The sequence below is a fragment of the Gossypium raimondii genome, chromosome 11, assembly GCF_025698545.1.
Source record: "Gossypium raimondii isolate GPD5lz chromosome 11, ASM2569854v1, whole genome shotgun sequence".
Classification (NCBI taxonomy): domain Eukaryota; kingdom Viridiplantae; phylum Streptophyta; class Magnoliopsida; order Malvales; family Malvaceae; genus Gossypium; species Gossypium raimondii.
In genome coordinates, this window is record NC_068575.1 from 52,750,877 (window position 1) to 52,775,194 (window position 24,318).

The 24,318-nt window shown below is 30.5% G+C and overlaps 3 protein-coding genes across 3 annotated transcripts; 1 reads left to right on the forward strand and 2 right to left on the reverse strand.

The window, feature by feature from the left end:
• The first annotated feature begins 5,328 nt into the window (after positions 1-5,328).
• On the forward strand, positions 5,329-6,088 carry LOC105803035 (nuclear transcription factor Y subunit B-4). The gene has a single exon (XM_012634972.2). The coding sequence runs from the start codon at positions 5,405-5,407 to the stop codon at positions 5,903-5,905; it is 501 nt and encodes a 166-aa protein (XP_012490426.1). The 5' UTR covers positions 5,329-5,404; the 3' UTR covers positions 5,906-6,088.
• A 1,424-nt stretch (positions 6,089-7,512) lies between these two features.
• LOC105803034 (potassium transporter 5) lies at positions 7,513-11,063 on the reverse strand. Its single transcript, XM_012634971.2, has 8 exons — positions 10,911-11,063; positions 10,595-10,820; positions 9,612-9,860; positions 9,481-9,531; positions 9,143-9,403; positions 8,894-9,061; positions 8,546-8,800; positions 7,513-8,471 (listed from the first exon to the last, which is right to left on the reverse strand). The coding sequence occupies exons 1-8, from the start codon at positions 11,061-11,063 to the stop codon at positions 7,513-7,515; spliced, it is 2,322 nt and encodes a 773-aa protein (XP_012490425.1).
• Positions 11,064-14,468: 3,405 nt separating this feature from the next.
• LOC105803032 (wee1-like protein kinase) lies at positions 14,469-18,640 on the reverse strand. Its single transcript, XM_012634967.2, has 10 exons — positions 18,384-18,640; positions 18,238-18,298; positions 18,076-18,142; positions 16,986-17,252; positions 16,797-16,864; positions 16,563-16,672; positions 16,424-16,464; positions 16,160-16,308; positions 15,305-15,652; positions 14,469-14,898 (listed from the first exon to the last, which is right to left on the reverse strand). Exons 1-10 carry the CDS (start codon positions 18,605-18,607, stop codon positions 14,803-14,805), a joined length of 1,431 nt encoding a protein of 476 aa, XP_012490421.1. The 5' UTR covers positions 18,608-18,640; the 3' UTR covers positions 14,469-14,802.
• Between the last annotated feature and the right edge of the window lie 5,678 nt (positions 18,641-24,318).

Genomic DNA, 24,318 nt, shown 5'->3' on the forward strand with positions numbered 1-24,318 from the left:
TTTTTCTTTGAATCATCAATCCACAAGAGAAGTGAGGAATAAGAGTAAAATCATAGTAAAAAAGAGCCCAATAAAAACAGCATGGGCTCTTCATGTAAGCTAACACCCAATATATTTGGACCAACAAGAATTGCTGGATTCGCTATTGTAGTTATTAGATTCCCCCCCCCCCCCAACGTTACTATACGCCATTATGGTAGTGCTACTCCCATATATTTGGCGGAGGAAGAAAGAAAGTTTTAAATTAAGGGCATAATGATTATTTGGCCCTCCAACTTTCCATAAAAATTCATTTTAGTCCTTATTTAATTTTTCACTTCTTTTAACTCTTGAACTTACATTTTTGTCAAATCACCCTCAAATGAATGGAAAAGTTAACATTTGTCAATTTTGCTAATGTGGCATATACGTGGATTGCCACATGGATGGCATGCCAACATTTAATTAATTTTTAACATTTTAAAAGTATTAAAAATATTTTTTAATATTTTTAAAATAATTTTAATGATTTTTAAAAATATTTTTATATTTTTCTGAATTTTTAAAATTTCTTTTAAAAATAATTAAATGTTGACGTATCATCCACGTGTATGCCACGTTAGCAATGTGAAAAAAATGCTCATCTTTTCATACATTTTGGATGATTTGATAAAAACGAATTTAAGAGCTAAAAAACAAAAAAATTAAATAAATGGCTAAAATTATTTTTTTAAAGTTGAAAAGTTAAATAAATCATTATGTCTAAATTAAAACTAGATATAAAATTTATATTTGTAAAAGTTAATAGTTTACCCAAATAAAATTTTGATTGAAAATGCAGCGTTGAGGTTTCTTTTTTCAAAAAAAATTCTATTTATTCAAATTCAATCTTATATATGTTTTATGATTTATTAATTTTAAAAAAGTTTGTCATGTTAGTTGCCACATTATTATTTTTTCACGTTTGTTTTTAATGGCCTGTCAAAGGCTTTGACAAAAAAAATTAAAGGGTTCAATTAGGTACAAATCATAATTCAAATGGTTCAATTTTAATTGATTTGACAAAGAAAATTGACTTAATCGAAGGAGTCGGTTAAGTCAATTTTAATGAACTTAAGGCTCAGTGCATTTACCTGTGATTAATATAAAAGCAGTGGTGGCGGTGAGATTAGATACTATAGTGATAATGTAACGTGAGACAAAAAGAAAATTAAAACGCCCATCCAAAGGGGCCTTAGTCTCTTTCCCCTAATCACACTTACTCATGGGTGAGAAAATATTTTGAGAGAATAAATTAAAACTGAAATTTTTTTGTTGAAGTTACAAAAATATAAATGGAGTCAAACTAATTTACAAAGTATATGATTCGAACTTTAAAAATGAGAACCTCAACCTTGCTGACTCTTCTAGGGCCCTGTTGACTGAAATTTTAAATGTGTTGAGTACGTTTAATTAAATTTTTTAATTATAATTTTGGTAACCATTATATATATATAACAAAGAATCCTGGTCCTCCTACCACTGAGAAAAGTGTAACCTCTATTCATATACCAACACCTTGCCCAACTGTTGGCTGATCCCTTTGCATCTTCATAAACATTACTACAGGGCACAGGCTCTCCACACCACTACCGTGTAAAGCAGTCATTATCTCCACTACCAATTTACTCTCTCGTTAGCTTTTCTACTCTATTATTTGAATTTTCTGAATTTGCTTGCATACTGTCTTAACTAATTAATTATCTGTATTTTATTGTATCATAATATAATATTTTTTTTATTTTCTAGAATATAATAAAGCTCAAGCATCCCGTAAAGCTTTTATTTATTTATTTATTTAAAAAAGCAGTTCCTGCCAGTGCGGCACTGAAAGAATACAGACAACAATAAAATCAAGAGACGTAGAGTTGAAACTGAAATTTAAACAAAATCTATTACAAAAGCTTCATACTCAAATCTGCGGCTAAGATGCCCACTAGACTAGACAACAAATCCTAGAAAAATGCACAATGGTTATTAAGCATCCTCAAAAATCATGAAACACCATGGTTGCTGTGGCTGTCTTCGCTCTCTAATCCCGATTTCTCTTTTCATCTTCTCTCAATATTTTTAAATCGGATCAGTGATTGACACTATTAATTCGATTGATTTAATTAAAATATTATTAAAACTTTTTAAAATATATAAAAAATTAAAAATTCTAATTTAACCGTTGACTCAATCAATTTGATCCAATTTAAATAACATTCTTTTCTCCGCCTTTCACACCAACAGCTGCTAAGGTGACTTTGCAATTAGGGTTCCGTCAGGGGTTGGGTCTGGGCTCTTTTCTTTCCTAATACATTTTCATGGATGCTTTCACTAAATTTAATAAAATAATATCAAACACTTAATTTTGGGTATATTTCATTTTATTTTAAGCAATTTTTGGGTATATTTTAGTTTCTATGTTTTAGAGGTTGATTCAATATCACGGTTAAAATATGTTTTGCTCTTTACAAATTTGAAATTTAGTCTCTATTTTTAGATTTTAAAATTCAAGCTTAATTATTAGTATTATTTTTTGTTAGCGTAACATTTTGAAGTAAAAAATACTTATCTAATTGCCATGCAGTGTTAACTGTTAAAATTTAAAATTTAAAAATCTAAATTTCAAATTTGTGAACATATTTTAAACAAATAGCAGCCATCAGTTAATATAAAATGAGAATATAAATGGAAACAATTATAAGTAAAGTAGTGTTTTAAAATTAAAAGTGAGTCTAAGATGACCAAATAAAGTATGTTGTTTTTACTTTTGATTTCCTTTCCCCCTGCTTTTGTTCAACTTTGTAAGCATCCGAGTACTTTTCTTTTTTTTAATTACTACTAAATAATCATGGACCACCAAAATCATGTTCTCTTAACAGTAGTTTCAGGTTGGGAAGTACAGTTTGATGCAGAAGATTGGCTATGGGTAACCAGCAAATTCCATTTAAATATATATGAAATTGGGGAAAGGATATATTCTTTGACAACACATACACCTATTTGCTCTGAATATAGATAAAGTTGTGCCACAATATACATTTATTCAACCTCTTGCTTCACATTCTTCGCCACTATTCATTTTCAAACTTCTAATCTCGAAAATCTTTAATATATAAATTAATTATAATATTAATTCTTCAGTTAACACTAATCTCTTTTCTTTATTATTAAAAAACCTAATCAAAATTAAATTGATAATTCAAAGCATCTCTAATAATTGTCTTAATTTAATTAAGCAAATTTCGTTCGTCAATCGTTGAATTAGAACTTAGGCTCAATTTATTTTATTGAAAATGGTTTTCGGAAAATATTTTCTGCATTTTCCTATATTTGTTTCATGGAAAACAACTTAATCAACGGAAAATGACTTACGGGTCAATGGAAAATAAACCATTTTTCTTATAAAATGACCTACCTTCTTGAAGAGCGCAAGTCATCTTCCAAAAAAATTCTTTTATGGGTGATTTTATTTTTATATAAAAATTAATTAAGTCAAGTTTAACATTATTATATTATTAATAATTTTTATTTTAAAATATATAAAATTAATAAAATATTAATATAAAATATTCAACATTATTAAACATAAATATTTAATTATCTATAATTATTTTAATAAATTATTTAATATTTAATTTTATTTTAATATAAATTTTAAAAATAATTTTAAATAATCTTATTCATATATTAGTGAAAATATTTAATATCAATATTTGAATAACAAATATTTGTACAATTATAAATATATTAATAATAATGTTTTGTAGTATCTGATTAAAATATGCCATGAGTCTATGTACTCTTCACAAATTGAAATTTAGCCTTTGTACTTTTATTTTCAAGAATTTAGTCTTTGTATTTTCAAATTTAAAATTAAGTCTAATTGTTAACATTCTTAAATTCTTTTGTCAATTTCGTTGTTGTCACATTTTAAATAAAAATACTCGATATTATTGTAATTAAAAATGATGTTATAATGAACATGAATTTAACAAAATATTTTTAATAGCGCTAACAATTTGAACACGAATTTTGATATCTAAAAAGTTGGACTAACCCAAAAATAAAAATACATTGACTAAATTTCAAATTTATGAAGAGCACTAGGACTTATGACATATTTTAACCTAGTATAAAATATGAATGTTTTAATTATATAAGTATGAGTATTTGATTAAATAATGCTTAGCTTCATTTGTCCCTTACAACTTTAATGTGTCAATATGTACTCTCGATATGTAATATATGTAATTTAAATTAAGTTTTAATTATTAAGTTTATATATGGCATTATTATCAAATAAAAGTACATTGACTAAAAGGAAATTGCACTATAATATTCTATAACAAATATATTTATGTCATGTTTGTTTTACAAAGAACAATGTAAAGTATAAATTTATAGATATAACATAAACTCAATTAAATAATGAAAAGATAAAAAATCTCAAATGTATGTTTGTTTCATTGAAAACAATTGTTATGAAATATTTGAAGGAAATTAGTCAAATAATAAAAATATTTTACATAGATTCATTCGAATACAAAAAATAAATCATTTTTCAAAATTATTTTTCACGCTTATTACAGCAAGTTGCTTGAGTTAATAACTAAACTATAGAGTTGAGTTCTTGGTGTTGGGTTGGTGATATGGTTTAATAAAGCGTGATAAATAATGATGATTAACAGATAATGACTTCTTAATTATCAACTTAACATCAAATCATAATTTCTCCTGATTGTCTCTTGATCAAACCTTCCATCAGCTGCCACATGCAAACCCTATATTTTAAACCTTTAAGTGATCCTAGTGGGTTACGTGGCATTATGTACTAAATCCAGAATCTTAAGAGTACCCCCCACAAAATGATCTCACTAGAAAATATAATTATAAAAATATGTAAAACATATGATTTCTGTTGTCTTGTTGAGAACCAAATATAGTAATCTTATCATGCAAGTTAAAACCTAACTGGTAGGTAATCCAACTTTAATGTTATTGTTTATAATTAAATTGGGTCTCACTCTAGGCCATAGAGAGAGGTTGGTTTGCATCATCTTCAAGAAGCGTACAAGTGCATGTATTTAGTCCATAATTTTCAAATTCGCATAATTTTTTAAGGTTTCTCAATTGGAATTTGGAACTCTTTTGAGAGCACTAAAAGTAGCGAAGACCAAAGTGGGGGACCAATGTCTATAATTGACAATTCCGAAAGGCTTAAAAGGAAAATTATTTAAGGTTGACTGATTTATAATTTTATAGTTTGTCATGTTAAGTCGAATAAATTTTATTTTTATTGTTTATATACATTATATATAAATATTTATCTATATAATCGTGAGTTAGTAATCAGAAACGACGTGTCTGAACTTAAAAGGATATTTAATTTTCTGAAATGACGGATAAAATAGGGATTGATTCATATAGAGAAGGGCACAAGTACGACTTTGGTGGTGGTGGGGGTGGCTCAGGCGAGGATGGGTTCATTAAGGAACAAGATAGGTTGCTACCGATAGCCAACGTTGGACGAATCATGAAGCAGATACTACCTCCTAATGCAAAGGTGTCCAAAGAAGCTAAAGAAACCTTGCAAGAATGTGTGTCGGAGTTCATTAGCTTCGTCACGGGTGAAGCATCGGATAAGTGTCACAGGGAAAAGCGCAAGACTGTTAACGGGGATGACATTTGTTGGGCACTTGCAACGCTGGGGTTTGATAACTATGCTGAGCAATTAAAGAGGTATTTGCAAAGGTATAGGGAACAGGAAGGAGAAAGAGCTAACCAGCATAGCGCAGGGAACGTCCCTGAAGGAAAGGAAGAAACGTCAACTTACAGAGGCGAACTGCATAGCTCGCTCTCTCTAGGGCGTTTTGAAAGATGTAAAAGCATATGGTGATTATATTTCCCGACTTGAATTTACATTAACTATGTAGGATCATAAAGTAGCAGGGCTTGGGTTTGGGGCCTAAGCTAAAGCCTAAATGTGGTAGATGTTTTTTCAAAATTTCTGCTTCTGTGAGCTTAAAATCTGTGTGTTTGTTTTCTGATTGACTAATGTAAGCTTTAAGGATTATGAGAAGTGAAGCTAGCTCCCGTATGTTTCTTCCTTGAATTATTGAGTTTCTATTGCAGGTATTTTATTAGATCTCCAACAGCAGCCTAATTGGGAATTTTATATATGAAAATTTAAATGGTTTTGATTGCTAGTGGTACCCGTAGTAAACACTATTTCCAGTTGTAGTTAAAAAGATGAAATTGAAATTGAAATAATGAACACATAAATTATATCGAATAATTCATTACAATTCTTGTTATAGGCTTTTTCTCCCTTGCAAGCTTAGTTAGAAACAGTAAAACATAATTAGCGCTCTCTAAAACTTGTAGATAAAATAGTAAACAAGTATTGGATACTTGTGAATCCCAACTAGTATGATAGCCATAAACCGCTGACATTTTGCCACAGTTCGACTTCTTCATTTAAAGTGAATCGCATTAGAAGTCTTCAAAAATCTTTGGAATATTTTCACCAATTATGATAACGTAAATTACAATCCAATATCCTTAAAAAAATTGTAAAAACAGTTAAAGTGATGATATTAAAATATGGAAATAAGATATTTTAAGCATAATATGCAAAATTTTCAAGATGAAACTATGAAAACGAATCAACAAACCATGGACAAAATAAAGTTATCACAACATCGAAGTACAACCACCATATTAAGAACATATATGGTAAAGAAAATAGTTTGCATCGTCACAGCAAGAAGAACCAAGCCAAAGCAATCAACGCTCACCTCCCCCTCCACAACTAAACTTTATCAAAATTCAAAAGGTTTCACAGTACACAAGCAAGAATATCTGGAAATTTATAGCAGACTGCACAACTCTTTTGCCTCGTAAGAAGCTTAATATGCTTCTTCAAATAGTCAGGTTGCTTGCCAATGCATGCAATTTTAGCATTTATGTGTTCTACCAATTTAGCATGTGGGGGAGCCAAAAAGATGGGGTGCTGGAATTTCATCATTTTAATAGTCTATATATTTATAATTTATAAAGGATTAAATCAAATTTTTATCATTTTGAAAGAGTCAAAATACAATCTTATCATTACTAATTTAAAATTTTATAAATTATAAAGTGCTTAAATTAAAATATTACCACTAGCCACTGAATTTAGCCTATCAAATTGATTCGAATACATATCCTGGATATTTTTATCAATCATGATAAGTTAAATACCAGTTTAATATCCTTAAAATACATAAAAATAAGGAAATAGTAAATCCTGCCACATCTAATGAATAACATATATATTCCAATTTTTTCGTTAAAAGAAAAGTAAAGAACAAAAATATGAAGAGCATAGGGAGCGGAAGCAAAATTAGACTATTTAGATATTAAGGAAGCTATTAGCATATAATATATGCTGATGATATAGTTTCACACATCTTACGCTGTTTCAATCCCATAATACAATAATTATTGTTCTACATAGATGTTTTAAAGCTGGTAAGTCATGCCGACTTTAAGCATGCGCTTGTGAGGAATATCAAACACTGCCTCACTTTGTCTCAGGTTTCTCCTCAATAAATTATAAGCATAATCAACCAAAATCCTCTTCATCACATTGGATTCTTTGCTTGCAATTACCTCGTTCTGTCCAATTAAATGAACAATACCAACTTCTTCCCATGCTTTCTCTACTTGTTCTATTTCTTGTTCCATTATCTCTCGAAGCTTCTCTTCTTTTGCTTGCTTCGCTTTCGAAATCTCGTTGTGTTCGATTTCCCGATCTGATTCTCTACCGGATTCAGTCATTTTTCCACCGATGGATAATGTTTGAATTTGCATCCAAGTTTCTTCTTGGATGAACTCTTTCAACCTTGTAATTAATGTCTCCTCAAAGGCCACCTCCCGCACATCGTTGTACCCGTATCGAACGGCACACTGAAAGGCAAATAGCGTTCTCGGTTCAACTCTTCGAAAAAAGTATCTTTCTTCTGCTGGAACTTTATTAACGTGGAGCGATTTCATGGAAACAAAGACAATGATGGAATGCAACGCTGGTACATTCGAAACGTAGTGCTCGAATATGGGTGGTATACCTTGAACCAACTCCGAATAGAACATTGCAAGCCCAGGAATCCTAGACATGTTTTTGTTCGTAAATATCTCGGTTAATCTTGCTGGAGAAATCATGTGGTCTAGCTCATAATGGTACTTCCTCCGATATACATTGTTCCAAACATACATTACAGTCATTAGGAAGGCCGAGAATGCCAGCGGCAAATACCCTCCCAAAGTAAATTTATAGAGAGCTGAACTCAAATACATAAGCTCCACAAACCCAATAGTAACAACATACAAGATTATCAAGAATATGTTAGTTTTCCATATCATGATCATGATGAGAACCAGTAAGGCTGATGTGAGTGTCATTACAAACACCACCGCAATCCCTGTAACAAATGGGAAATTAAATTAATATTGAAGAGATTTAAAGCATTGAAAATGAAAGAAGTAAATTTGGTACCATATGCATTGCCAATCTTTACAGTGGTCTTGAAACCAGAGGTGACACCAACACAAGCCAACATCAAAAAGTAATTGATCTCTGGGATGTAAACTTGTCCTTCATGATTTGCAGATGTGTGGACAACTTTGACACGTGGGAAACAACCTAGGGAGAGTGATTGATGAACTACTGAGAAAGTTCCTGAAATCATTGCTTGACTTGCTATGACTGAAGCCAAAATGGACACTACAAACATTGGCCAATACATAGGACCTGCATATATGCACACATATAATAATCGTAAGAGGCTACTTTAGTATATAAGAAGAAAAAAGACAAGACAATTTAATGTCCATGTCCATGGACCTGGAACTGATTTAAAGAATGCATCAGAAGCCGAATCTGGATGTTGACGAAGGTAAGCGGATTGTCCGGTGTAAGCCAAAATCAAAGCCGGGTACACCATGGAGCACATGCTAACTTGAATGGATCGAACCGAGAAATGGCCAACATCAGCAAATAGTGCTTCGCCTCCTGAATGAAAGCATTGAGAAAAGCTATAAAAACTTGTATGACAAAACTAACAATGGAGGAAGTATGGGGATGAAAGCGAACCGGTGGTGCAAAGAACAACTCCACCAAGGGAAACCCAAGCATCTTTTTTGTTCCTGATGAAGTATTCAACAATGTAGATTGGGTTGATGGCTTTAAGCACTGTGGTATCATGTTTTATGATGTTGTAGAAACCGATTCCACCGATTAAAATAAACCAGAGGCTAAGAATAGGAGCGAAGGTGTAACCCACTTTAGAAGTTCCAAATCTTTGAATCATGAAGAGGAACACCAATATCACTATTGATATCCCAGCTATCATATCTGTTTTATTACACACCAAATTTAGTCTAGACTTCATACATAGTCGACATAAGACAAAAATAATGAAATATATATACCTTGTGTCAAGGCAGATGTTGCTTCCTTGACACCCCCCACGGCAGATAAAACTACAACATGAAATATTAATTAATAACAATGTAAAGAAATAAAAGAGAAAGTATAATTAATAAAGGGATTAGTGAATTACCGGAGATGGAAGGAGTGAGGATACTGTCGCCAATGACCATGGAAGTACCGAGCATGGTGATGAGCAATAAGAAAAGTTTGGCAAATTTGCTCTTCTCTAAGCTAGATTTGAGAACTGATGCTAGTTTCAGCCGCTTGCTTGGCAGTTCCAGTGTGTAATTCGATACTTGGCGGTCTTCAGCTTGTTGATTGGGGATCAAACTCACTTTCGCGTAACGACAAATTAACGAATAAAGTGCGAACGTTCCTCCTAATTTTAGATTACACGTCCATAAAATTTATCAAAACCATATATAACTCTTCGTTTTGGCATTTTGATTTCTTTTATCATAGTGATTTTGTTATATTAATTATCATAAAATAAAATGATTGATTTTTCTTCATTTTGTTAATGCAATTGGACCCCCGCTCCCTCGATTAACTTGCTTGCGCCATTGTCTCTAGTATTTCATGGTTTTCCATTTCATCTAAAACTACAAGTAACTAAATCTATTTCTTCCATAAAACCTTAACCCTCTGTAAAATTCTTTTATTCAATTTTTTTTATATTTACTATAACATATAGTATTTATAATATTTTAGATTTAATAGTATAGTTTATTCCGATATTTCGTATTTATATTCCAAGTCTTTTTAAAAGATAGTTTAATTTTTCAAAACTTAATTTCCTTTTATCATTTTACTATTTATGTTCAAAACCATGTGTGTCTCTTCCAACAATATCGTTTTCAAGAAACTTATAAAACAACACTTGGATTATTGTCTAGCTTTTCTAATAAATATATGAGTTTTGATTTGATATAACAAGAACAAATATCCTATTGTTTTTTGCTTTATGAATATGTCATAATTCAAGTATATTATAAATATATAATATTAATACTACTCAAAACATAAATGCTGTGAATTAATTGCAACAAATTTTGGTAGAAGAGCTTTACTGGAAACTCAAAAAAAAGAAATTAACGTATAGGTTGGACGTACCTTCGCCATTATCGGTAGCTCGTAAGACAATAAAAACGTACTTAATCATAGGAAGGAGGGTAAGAGTATAAAAGACTAAAGAAAGGACTCCCAATACGTCATCTTTGTGTTTTATTCCATTACTGAAGGTGCTAGAGTAAACATAGAGTGGTGACGTTCCAATATCTCCGTAAACGATGCCTATGCTTTGAAATGCTAGATTCAACACCACCCACCACTTCGTATCCTTCAATCCAATATATATTACATTTATGTGTACGTAGTATGTAAGTGGAAATTGTAAAGAGTAGGAAAAACAAGGGGTGGAGCGAATTACCTTAGAGTGTCTGCCATGGTGAGGTGGGGTTTTGGTGGAGATGAGGTCCATTGAACCATATGGTTTACGCAATGGAATTGAAGGGGTGTTGGCTTTGAGCTGGTCATCAGACATTGGAATGTCGAGCCGTGTTTGGACAACGACACTGGCCATTACTTCAAAAACAATCAAATAATTAAATACTTCCTTTTGAAAACCAAGACCTTAAGACCATATGCACCACAGAATTTTATATATGGTGAGTCTGTTTTTTTTTCAAATATTGGGTTATCATTATCATATATTCTCCTAATTTTCTTATGCTAAAATCAAACAAATTTATCTCAGTTTATTTTTAAAATGAAAATTATCTGAATTTTAAAAATTACTTTTAAAAGCAAAAGTTATCCCAAATTATTGTATAAATTATTGTTAAAATGAAAATTATCACAATTTATTTTAAAATTACTTTTAAAAATTATCCAAATTTTTAAAATAATTTTAGAACATAAAATAAGAAATTTTATTATTAAAAATATATGTTTTTATATGATCATTTATCTTTTATTTTTAAATATGAAAATCAAAACAGAAATGTTTAAAAATAGATAGAATACAGTTTATCTTATTTTTAAATTATTGGTTTATTTTATTTTAAAATTATTTGTAAAATCATATATATTTTTAAATGGGATAAGTTACAAATCTGTACATAAACTATAGTTTAATGTGCAATTGTATACACAAAATTTTGATTTTATCCAATATTGAAAATTATTAACATAATTATTGATATAACATCATTTTATGTTTATATATTGCATACATGAATAATTATAATCATTCAATATAAAATAATTTGATGAATTTATTCCTTTAAATATGTACGATTAAATCAAAATTAAAGTTTCAAGTATAGATTTGAACCGCAATTAGAGTTTCACGTGTATAATTACACCAAATTAAATTTCATGTATACAATTGCACATTAAATCAAAATTCATGTATAATTCTGAGATTTATCCCTTTTAAATTTATGGTTTATCTTATTTTATTAAAAATAATAAATTAATTTTGTTAATATAAAATAATAAAGAAGAAAATGTTATGTGTCATTAAATAAGGGATATCACGTGTCCACATTTACTAGGATAAACTTAATCTCAATTCTCAAAATAATTTTTATTTTTGAAAGTTAACAAAATTATTATTTTACCTTTATTTAAACTCATAATATATGTTGAAAATATTATGATACTAAACTACACTTTTATTATAATTTAAAGAGAAATGATTCATTTAAACCGTGTAAAACTTGGTTTTATAATCTTCCATCATTTTTATAGTATTAATATTTTAACAATGATTTGAGGACTCTTTTATTATACTCTTCTATAACTTTTATAACTTAAAAGGCTGTAAAAATTATAGAGAAACTTAATTTAATTGGTGGGATAAAATTTGAACATTTTTTGCATATTTATGGATTATCATTTGTTTGAAGTTACCCAAAAAAACATAACTACAACTCATATCCTTATCATATATTCTCCTAGTTTTTTATGGTGAAATCAAATAAGTTATCTTAATTTGTTTTAAATTAAAATTATAAAAAAATTAATTACTTTTAAAAAATATCCCATTTTATTTTTAAATTAGTTTTTAAAACAAAATTATCCAAATCCTTAAAAATTTTGAAAAGAAATTATTAAAATGATTTGTTTTTATATGATCATTTATCTTTTATTTTTAAAATTTTCTACCATCCTATATTTTAAATAAATATTTAAAACTATTTTAAATATGAAAATCAAAACATAAATTTTCGTTTAAAAGAATAGCTTAGAATACAGTTTATCTTATTTTTAAATTATTGATTTATCTTAGTGTCCATTTTACGGTTCATATTCGGGATTCGTGACTACTCTCTTAACGACACATTGCATCCAACTACTTATTAATTATTTTAAAATTAATTTTAACATCATATATATTTTAAATTTATGGTGTCTTACTTTATAACAAATTTTAACAATAATAATTTAATTCAGTTAATATAAAAAAAATAAGGAAGAAAATATCATGCGCCATTAAATAGGGATGTCATTTGTTGTTAAAAGAGACTGCTCGCATTAGCTAAGGTCTTAGACCTTATACTATATAATATATGATATGATTAAAATGTAATAAATGATAAAATAATCTCAATTCTCAAAATATTTTTTTGGAAGTTAGTCTTTAATCATATATTCTCATTAGAATTTAATACAATGATAAAAATAAGGTCACGTATGTTAAAACATAATTTCAATTATCAAAATATTTTTATTTTTATTTTTGGAAGTTAACTTAAGGTATTTACATAAATTTTAGACAAATTTATTCTTTTATCTATATTTATACTCATAATATATATTGAAATATTATGATCTTAAATTAGACTTTCATTATAATTTAAAAGGGAGGATACATTTAAAGTTAAACTGGTGTAAAATTTAAGTGGTTTTATGCTTTTGGTAACTTTGTATACTATTAATATTTTAAGATATTTGTACTTTTCAATTTTCATACATTTAAATTTTTTAATCAATTTGATATCTCTATCATACCAATCTAGAATATTGTCTACATTAATATGTATTTAATGGCTAAGAGTTTTGTTTTACATAAAAGAATTAGATGAAAATTTTAATTTATGTTAAACTTAGCATACATGATCTATGTGAATAGAGAATAAATTATAATGATTAGTTTGTTAAAATATTACTCTTATAAAAAGTTACGAAATTATATGAAATCACTTAAATTTTACACTAATATAAATAGATCTCTACCAAACTAATATTAATTCTATTGATGGACAACATAAAAAGGCGTACACAAAAATATAATATAAAAAATAAGTTACTATAAAAACACATGAATAATTTATTTTATAACTAAAAATATTATGATTTAATAGATTGATAATATAACTAATTAATTTACATCAATTTTGCCAAAAATATTAAATTATTGAATAGTACAAATCTAGCATAGTTTGTTCTTAAAACATTTTCTTTTATACTAAAACTTAAAATTTTTCATAACTCTTCTTAACCTTTAAATAAAATAAATAAATGCAAACACACCCAAACTCAAATTATTTTTCAAATATTATAAAATATACTTCTTAATTATGATTTAAAATTAATTTATTTTTAAATCGAATAGTTTAATTATTTTAATAATAATTACTTAAATCAACTATATAAAATAAAATCATTTTATTAAATAATAATAAAATTATAACCACATGTTCACATGCACCATACTTAACATTACAAACTAGCCTATTTCCAAATACATACAATATATAGAATGCAAGCATAGAAAACGATTTTTTTTTTTAAAAATTTTCAGAACATCATTCCACCATTAATAAGTGAAAAATTAAAAATGATAGTTTCAATTTTCTTCAAAATCAATACGCGCCAGCCGATATCATTATGTTACCTAGCTTCCATGCCAAACAGCCCAGGCCAAGTGGTACAAGAAAGCAAACTGTATGAAAACAGTACTAAGACTAATTTGAGCAAGTTTGATCCAAAAAAATCAAAGGAATCATGCCACTTATAGCACCTGCCTTGAACAGTTGACTTTACAAAATTTGCACCATTACTAGGACAAACTTAATTCGGTGCACATAGGTAGAGCAGGAGCTCACTTTAGTCAAAATGGTACTGCAAATCTTGACCACCTGGTCGCTTTCACCAAACTTTACAAAATGCGCACCAGTAAATTTGGTGCATAAGTTAAGCCACTTTCACAAAGTGCCCACAATTCGAAGCAGGATCCAGCTGATTGCAAGGTCTCACTACTACCACTCAACAGCCTTTCAAGCTAGCTACATCGACTCATATAATAAATATGCTCAGGCTTTTGTATTTTTCGAAGCCTTGTCAAAAATTGGATTTTCAACTAATTCCTTTGCGGAAGGACGCCGTACTGGATCATGATCCACCATGACCTGATAACAATTATAAGACCCATCAGATGAAAAAATCAACATGGACCAGCCGAGGATGAACCAAAGAGAAACTTGCTCATATATATGGTATGGAATCTGTATGTTTCATATGTGATAGAGTTACACATTTGGGATTTATATATACCAATCTGACAAATTAAGATGCATTACATGTAATAATCCTGTCAGACTCTATATTGTAGTATAGAGCTTCTCTGTTTGACAAGCTCTTCCTCACAACACCAGATCAGTTTTGCCTTGCATTTTTTTAATTTATAACCACTGACATATTAGACAGGAAAATCAGGACTAAGTATCTCCAATGATGCTTTATAGGCAGTTAGGAAACAACATAATTAGCTAATTATATCTAAAACTGAAGAACTTTGAGCAGAAAATAGGATACCTTGAGTAAATTTTGAAATTGTAGGGAATACCCAGCAAGCAGTGGCAGCTTTCCTTCTCTAAGAAACTGAGGTCCTGATTCTGGCAAAGGTGATCCCCTAATAAGCTCATAAATAGTAACTCCTAAAGAGAAGATATCAACCTTGTCAAGATGATCATAGTTCTCATTTAGGATTTCTTGAGGCATATAACGTGCATCACCCTCTTCAACTGGCAGATTCTTATTTAGGAGAGTTGCACATCCAAAATCACCAAGCTTATAAACACCATTCTTCACATATACATTATCAGGTTTTACATCCAAATGAACTATTCCTTTTTCATGTATAAACTGCAGTGCCTTTGCCATCTGCAAACCTTTTCACATCAGAGTGGAAGATAGAAAATAGGGAGGAATTAAACATAAACATAAAAACATAAACAAAGAAACCTATTGACTTAAACAATGTGACAAGAAAATGCATTAAAAAGTACTGTGTACTAAGTAGAAGGGAAAACCATGGAGGATTGTGAGCAGGAAACTATTGTTTTGATCCTAAATTCCAAATACAACCATGTAAGCATAAGTTTAAAGGTTGAAAGGTATTATTCTCATTCTTTGTAGAAAATGAAGATCAGGTATAGTCCCTTAATAACCATGAAAGGTGAAAAGGGAAGATATCTTTGGCAATAATTATGTGATGTTAAGTCATAAGAAGGTGATTCGAACCAAGCAAGCTAATAAATGGGAACGAGACCATTTCATTTTTCAAAACATTATCTATACTTATATTTCTGCCCTTTTTTCTCAGATAAGGGTAATTAAATCCCCAGCCATTTTTGTTTGTAGGGATGCTGTATTTCCTCTCATGCTAACCTGATGCATGGCTCTCAGGAATTCTCCTTCTGTGAACAGTTGAGTAGACGATTTTCTAGACAAGCTGTAATCACATAGCTCCATTTGAATATAAAGTTGCTCGTTTTCAAACCAAGAAGAGTAATATCCAACAGTGTTTTCATGAGATCCTGCAAAAGATTGCTTTACTATCAATGCCTGAGACTACAATTCAAATTTTTTTCTTAAATTGAACAACATGAAAAAACTAAGAAATAGAAAAAGAGAGTAAATACAGATTTATACCTAATGCTGCTAAAGCTTGAACTTCCATCAAGGCTTTTCTCCTGCAAAACATTAACGTTATTTTATAATAAAATTTTCTTAATAATTAGTAGCAGAGAAACCTGTGCAAAAGAAATTGAAAAAAAAAACTGAAAGCTACCTCTCAGTTTCTTGATGCAATGGCCGTGTACTATGTTTCACAGCATACAAGCAACCATCAATTCTCTTTAAAACTTTGAAAACTCGACTGAAATGCCCAGTACCAATTTGCTGGAAAACAAGGCAAAAAGAAAGAGAATATAATAGCCTGGAGGTTAGACATTAATACATATATTGAAACATATGATTCCAAATAAATTCGAAAACCTATGGAATATAAAATAGGGATGGACACCTCAATCTCATGAAAATCTGTGTGATAGCGCGAAAGCCCATCTCCACCAATGATTGCAGGGAAGAAACCTGTATATTGTATTGATATATTATTAAAATCTTTTGGATAAAGAATTTTAGGAAGCGAAGAGTTTCTTCAAATGGGTATCTTCTTTCTCAAATCTTTGATCTTTACAAACTAGAATTGTACCTGCACACTTTGATCTTTGATTTCCAAAAGGATCAGTGTCAACTTCTGAAGCATCCTTTAGATATGGGTTTTTAATACAAGGAGGTGGCATAACCCGACATCGTAGAGCAACAGCAGATTGAGAAACATAATTTTTAGTCTTCTGTACTCCAGGTATGATTGCTTTTTCTAGGTTGCCTTCATCTGCATCAAAGTTGTCACTGGCAAGTTCCACTATCTGTTGAGAGCCAGATAATGTAGGGCTGAGGGGATTTACCAGGATACCATCTGAGAGAAGAATGGATATCCAGTTGAAATTTGTTCACAAAAACCACTTGTGTTCTTAAATTTTTGTACATAAATATAAAGAAACGACAAAAAGAAAGTTCTTATGCCTAAACTTTTGACAGGAATATGTGCTAACAGATCAGATATTAAATCCAGTCAGAAACACAAAATTTTAGGAAGAAAAAGAAAACTGAAAATACGAAAACTAAAACTATGATCTCAACTATTCCGTTAATAATGTACTCCACATGAAAATGATGAATAATATGACTAGTTTCTATTACCACTATCCTGAATCATTTCTAGACCAGTAACAAAGTTCCCCATCAGTTAAACTTCATGTTATAGGCTGGGCCACATTTTTCTACTCTTTCACCATGTTATATCATCATATAAAGATTATGGTTTTGGTCATTAAACATGTTCAATGACCTTAAGCAGGAGGGTCCCTATTTTAAATCCTATGATCTTTACCCAGCCACCAAATTTCACAATGAATATGCAAAATATCGTGTGATGACTAAAGTTACTAACTTGCCCTCTGATAAACAGCAGGGGACTGCCACAGCTTATCTTTACTGGTCACTTTAACTTATGAAAGTCGGATCAAATATCTCTTTCAAATGGAGCTCCATGTTGTCATATGTTGCAAGTAGATGTGGAAAAGCGAACTTGTTTTCATCGTTTCGCAATGACGAAGCTCCAAGTTGTGTATATGTATAAGGTAAAGCATCAAAATAAAAGATCAGGACTTTTCAACAACTACAAATCCACAATCCATCCTTCTAAATATTCTAGCTTTCATCAATTACTTGCATATTACCTTGTCGAGGTCTCTTGCTTTTGAGAGTATTCAGCTTCTCCGGCGACTTAGGGCAAGGAATATTTTCCTGTGAAATTGATAAGTAAAACAAAAACAATTTCAAAACTCAAAACAGAAAAAATAACCAGATATTCCTCGACAAGTTATGAATGATAGTAATACCTTGTTGCAATCAAAGCCGTTCATCAGGTTCTGATTATCAGGGGTGATATAATCAGGAGTGCTGCATCCATCATCAAAAAAAAATATTTGAAGAAGCAAAATAAGAAATTTAGAATAATACCTATTCAAAGTGTAAGAAGATATACCAGAAGAAGTCTTGACTGAGAATGAAATCTTTGTCATCGGCGGCGTCGAGGTCGGGAACGGAAGTGGAAGGGTCATCCTGAGATCCGAAATCTAGAAGGTTCCGGGTGAAGATGGAGGATGAGGTGGCGGAAGATGATTGGTGGTGGTGGAACTGAACTTGAAAGTGCTTCCCCAATGTCCCTTTCATCTTATTACTTGGCCGCTTCGCTCCTCTTCTCTTCATCAACCAATCTCTCTTTCTCTCCTTGGCACGCTCGTGCGGGATATTATATAAAATGCATTTTTCACAGTATTTTTTTACTTCTACTTTTTTGGTGGGTGGGAGGAGGGAGAAAATGAATTTGAAATTGCGCGGGAAATTGTCATTATTTGTTGGCAGAGTAATCGAGGGTAGTGGGGACTACAGTAGGATCATCAAATCGTTTAATCTTAACCGTACATACGAGACCTGCCAGACCTGAGATGTCGATTCATTAGAATGTCACAAGTTATGTTACAAAGGCCAAGCAAAACTACTTTATTTAACATTTTTTTACATTCACAAATCACAAGATTCAATCGTTAAACTTAAATACAAATATAATGTTGATGCAACCAAATCAATAATTGAATGTATTATTTCATTGTTTACGAAAATGAGGTCCATTGAACCATTTGGTTTACACAGTGGAACTGAAGGAATGTTGGCTTCGAGTTGGCCATCGGACATTGGAATCTCGAGCCATGTTTGGACAGTGGCATTGGTCATTGCTTCAATAATAATCTAATAATCAAACACCTTTTTTCCAAAAACCAAAAGCTTGATCGTATGCAGCACAAGACTATGAGGATTGTAAAAATATTTAAATTAGTTGGTTGGGTGAGATTCAAGGACTTTTTTGTAAATTTGTTTATTTCCATTTGTTTGATTTATTGACTCTTTTGCAGGTATGTGGATTCCAAACATTACCCAAAAATACTTGCTTACTTTTATATATAGCAAGTCCAGCTCATGCCTGTGTAACAAGCCCAAGTCAAGTACTAAGCCTAATTTATGCATGTTTAATCCAAAAATATCAAAGGAACCATGCCACTTGTAGATTCTTCCACAATTTTAGTTTAATTGATTGGATGAGATGAGAATCCTTTCACAAATTTGTAGATTCTCATTGTTTGGAGTTAAAAAGACAACATATTTACTTTTTTATATAATAACTACAGCTCATATTTGTATTTGCTTATTAAATTATACCTATCTTAGTGTTATTTAAGTATACATCATTTTTAAAATTTATTTGTAATTTGTTAAAAAATATTTGTTTTGATATTTTTAGTATTTTTGATGTATTATATATATTTAAAAATTATATAAAAATTAATACGGGTGGGCCAGGCCCGAGTTTTAGTATTTTTATCCGGGTCAGGCTTGAGCTCTAAAGACCCGCCCGAAAAGTGGGAGGATTTGGGTAAAAACATAAGCCCGAAAAATGGGCCTAGGAAAAAAATAAGGCTCGTTTTAAAAATAAATTGGGCATCGGGTAAGACATTTTTGCCCGAACCCAACCCGGCCCGACCCGAATTCACTAAATGCCAAAAAAAAATCTACTATTTTTTTGTTATTTTAATTTTTTTTTGTTGTTTTCTCCCTATTTTACTACCATTTCACTATTATATTGCTACTATTTTGTTATTATTGTTTGGATATTGTATAACAGTTGTTTTATTGTTAATTTTGTTATTATTTTAGAGTCATTTTCTTGTTAAGTTGCATCTATCTTATTATTATATAAGTATACATATTTTTTAAAATTTATTTTCAATTTGTTCGGAAATATTTATTTTAATATTTTTAGTATTTTTGATGTATTATTATATTTAAAAATTATGTAAAAAATAATATAATATAAAAAATTTAATATGGGCGGGCTGAGTCAAGCCCGAGTTTTAACATTTTTATCCAAGTTGGACTTAGGCACATTTTTTGAATCGGGCCAGACTTGAGCCTAACAAATGGACTTTAATTTTTGCTTGGGCCCAACCCGACCCGACCCATGATCACCCCTGCTTGTATCACCTACCTTGAACAATGGGCATGTTTGGTTCGCTGTATTGGATTAGAGGTGTATTGGATTAGAGGTGTAATGGAATAGAGGTGTAATAGCAAATCAACTGTTTGGTTGAATGTAATGGAATAGAGGCGTAATAGTAATCTTGTGTTTGGTTAAATGGAATAGAGGTGTAATAGCATAATGGAAAAAAACTAAAATGACTAGAATACCCTTAGCATAAATTTGTTTAGGTAAATAATTATTGTTATTAAATTTTAATAAGATTATTAATATCAATAATAAATAATTTAATCATATTTTAACATAATTATTATTAAATATATTATAATTAAAATATATAATTTAATAAAATTCTTAATAATCAATATTCTTATATGAATTTATACACTCATTTCCTTTTATATATTAATATACCACATTAACCGGTTTATATTTATATCAATGGCAAAAAAAATTTGGGAGAAGATTTTTGAGGACTGCTTTTGTTTGCAAATAACATCATTCATTCTGTGGGGAAAAAATTATGAATGAGCCTGCTTATTAATTACCTTTTTTGTTTTGTACTGAAGTAGTTGTCACTGGTTCAAAAGTCGATATATATGTAATATTATTAAAATAATATTTTTATTTTAATTATTTAAAAATATTTTTAATTAATGCGGTATATGAATATACACATTTAATTAGTTTTATTTTTAATAAAATTTTCTAATTTATTCATTCAATTTTAATCACCTTACAATTTATTCATTGTATTATATCTACGATCCAATTTTAATATATTGAATATTTGTTTTTAATCAAGTTCTTTACTTGATTATATCTAATGTTCCAATTTTAAAAATTGAATATGTATGTGCATGCACATTTATACCGAATACATATTGAAAGAGAGAATGTGTGAAGGGCAAATGGCTTGATACATAATAGAAGGTCAAACCGAAGATAATTAAAATTTATTACACATCATACTCAATCAAATGCTTTTAAGAAAAAATTGATTTATAACACACATGGACATGCATAAATAAATAAGCAAGGAAAGAAAAGGGAATTACTTTCTATCACTCAAAAGGTCAAAGAGTTTTCCACCATATATCTCAAAATAGCTAAGCCACAATTTAAATCTCATTGTGATAAACTGGTGATGCAAGAATCTAATGAGGTCTTGTGCACTCGAGAGGTAATGGTCGCATTGTGAACGTCTTGCCACTACGAAATAAAAATATATTTCGTGAACTGAAATTAGCAACAATACCACGAACCATGAACTGCAAAAACAAGGAGATGTGAAACAAAAGACTATAAACCAAGGAAAATAAGAAAATGACTATCATGTCTTAGGCTAATGTGATTTCTTTAGTTTACAATGAGCTTTCTTCTCTTTTACGAAACTAGTTCTTTTAGCACTAATTCTCTCATCGGTCTCAAATTACAAACCCAATCATATGCATCAATCTACTAATAATTCTAAATCTTCCAAATAGTTTCCTCCATTCATTTAAAATATCATGTACATCAATTTACAAAAAATTATAGTTCCAACTAGAATCTAATTTCTTCATGACTCTTTAAATTTGGGGTCTGGCAATGTTTCTAAACCAAAGCAACCATTCCTGGTAAGGCATAAGGGCACAAGAGTAAATGTAAATTGATGGAATATAAAATAAGATTGACGCTAAAAGGAAGTTTACACATTTAACAGCCAAAACTAATTCACTATGAAGTTCTGAGGATTTACAATGATTCAAAAACTACCACTTTAATATTCACGAAAAAGCTATATTTAGAAGAAACTGAAAGGAATAGATGGCTATACACCATCCAAGATGCATGTAAGCTTTGAGATTCAAAAATAGTAGAACTGCATGATGTAAACAATATAAACTTTAAGCAATCAACCAATGTGGAATTCTCTGGCTAAGTTATGTTCAGTGCACAATATAACCATACCTCGAAAAGAAGCTCAGATCATCAATAGCATGAAGATCCAAAAGGCCACTCAAAATCCCCTTGAACTCGGAGAATGGAACCCATCGATGTAGCCCGCCTCCGAACTTTGGGCGGTTGGTGTGTATGGCTCCAAACCAAATTCACCATTAAATTTGAGGTTCCTCATTAATTTGAATAGTCATTGCTTCTCTTGAGCAGATTCGCCTCATACCCCTACATGTATGTAATAGTAACTTCCTCATTACCTTGTCAATACTAAAATGATTTTTCCCACCAACTTCATGCAAAAAGGGAAGAAATTATGCATTCCATAAACTCGAATTGAATATAAATCGCGAAAAGGAATAGAACATTTCCCTTGATTAAAAGGTGATGGCAACAATTAAAAGTACATTAACCTAAATCAAATTGCATAGAATTATAGAAACAATAGAAACATAAACAAATAAAATACATGTGGTAAATTAAAAGCGGAACAACAAGACTGCATGAGTAGATTAGGAAGGAGGCGTTGGTCGATGCACAGAGAAGTCAAGGAGAGGCGGATCTTGCAATCCAATGATTGCAAACACCGTGCCATAACAAAGATCACCAACATCTCACCGGCGGGACCAGCATTGTTGAAGGACCCGCCGCCTCCAACGTGATCGTGAAAGCTGTCAGCAGAACATTGCATTCTCATGATCGGCCACCGTGTGGTACTGCGATCGCTTTTATGAGCCAATTTTTAAAATTTGTTTATCAACGCTACCATAAGAAAAGAGATCAAATTTCGAAATAATAATAACAACAACATCAATACAAAGAAAATAAGAACATAACTAAAAATTACTTACGAGGTGGAGAAAATCCAAAATTCAAGAAGATGTAAATGTATTTCTTGAAAATGCAATTTCAATAATTCGTGAAAATTTCTTAAACCTATCCAAGAAAAAATTACTCAAATTCACGCATTAAAATTATATAAAAAATAGTAGAAAAACAAATAAAATTACCAGATAATGTTGAAAAAAAGACAAAAGGAAGACGACGATTGAAGATCTACGAACGATCGAGAGAGAAATCAAATTATAAAAGCGAAAATAGTGTTTGATTTTATTTAATTTATTTGCTTTTCTCGAGAAATTAAAAAAAATCGATGAGAACTGAAATCAAATAGAGGGAAAAATTAAGATTCTTTGTATATAAATACCAGTGCCATGCCATGCCCACCACACGTGAAAAAAACCTATATAAAAAAGAGAGGTAAAAAAGAGAAGGAGAAGAGGCGATGAGAGTGGAGAAGAAAGCTAGAAGGAAGAAACATGAGACGTTGATTTTGAGTAAAACAGAAGCAGGAATGGGGAGGGTAAAACAGGGACCAAAACTGAAGCAGCGCCTAAACTGAGCTCAAAAGAGGGATTAGAAATTGGTGGATTTCACCGATTAGATCAGTAATGGTTTAGCCCCGTAATAGCAATACATTAAACCAAACAACGGATTAGAGGCGTAATAAGTGGGGCCCACTGATTAGGGGTGTATTGGTAGCCAATACACCCAACCAAACATGGCATTAGATTTTAGAAAATTTGCACCATTACTGATATAAGTAGAGTAGGAGTTCACTTTATTCATAATAGTACTGCAAATCTTGACCGCATAATTGGTTTCACCAAACTTTACAAAATGCATATCGGTAAATTTGGTGCATAAGTTAAGCCACTTTCAACAAATGCCCACAATTCGAAACAGGATCAGCTGATTGCAAGGTCTCACCACTTCCACTCAACAGCCTTTCTAGCTTGCTGCATCGACACATATAATAAATATGCTCAGGCTTTTATATTTTTCGAAACCTTCCCAAAAATTAGATTTTCAACTAATTCTTTGCGGAAGGCCGCCGTATTGGATCATGATCCACCATGACCTGATAACAATTATTAGACCCATCAGA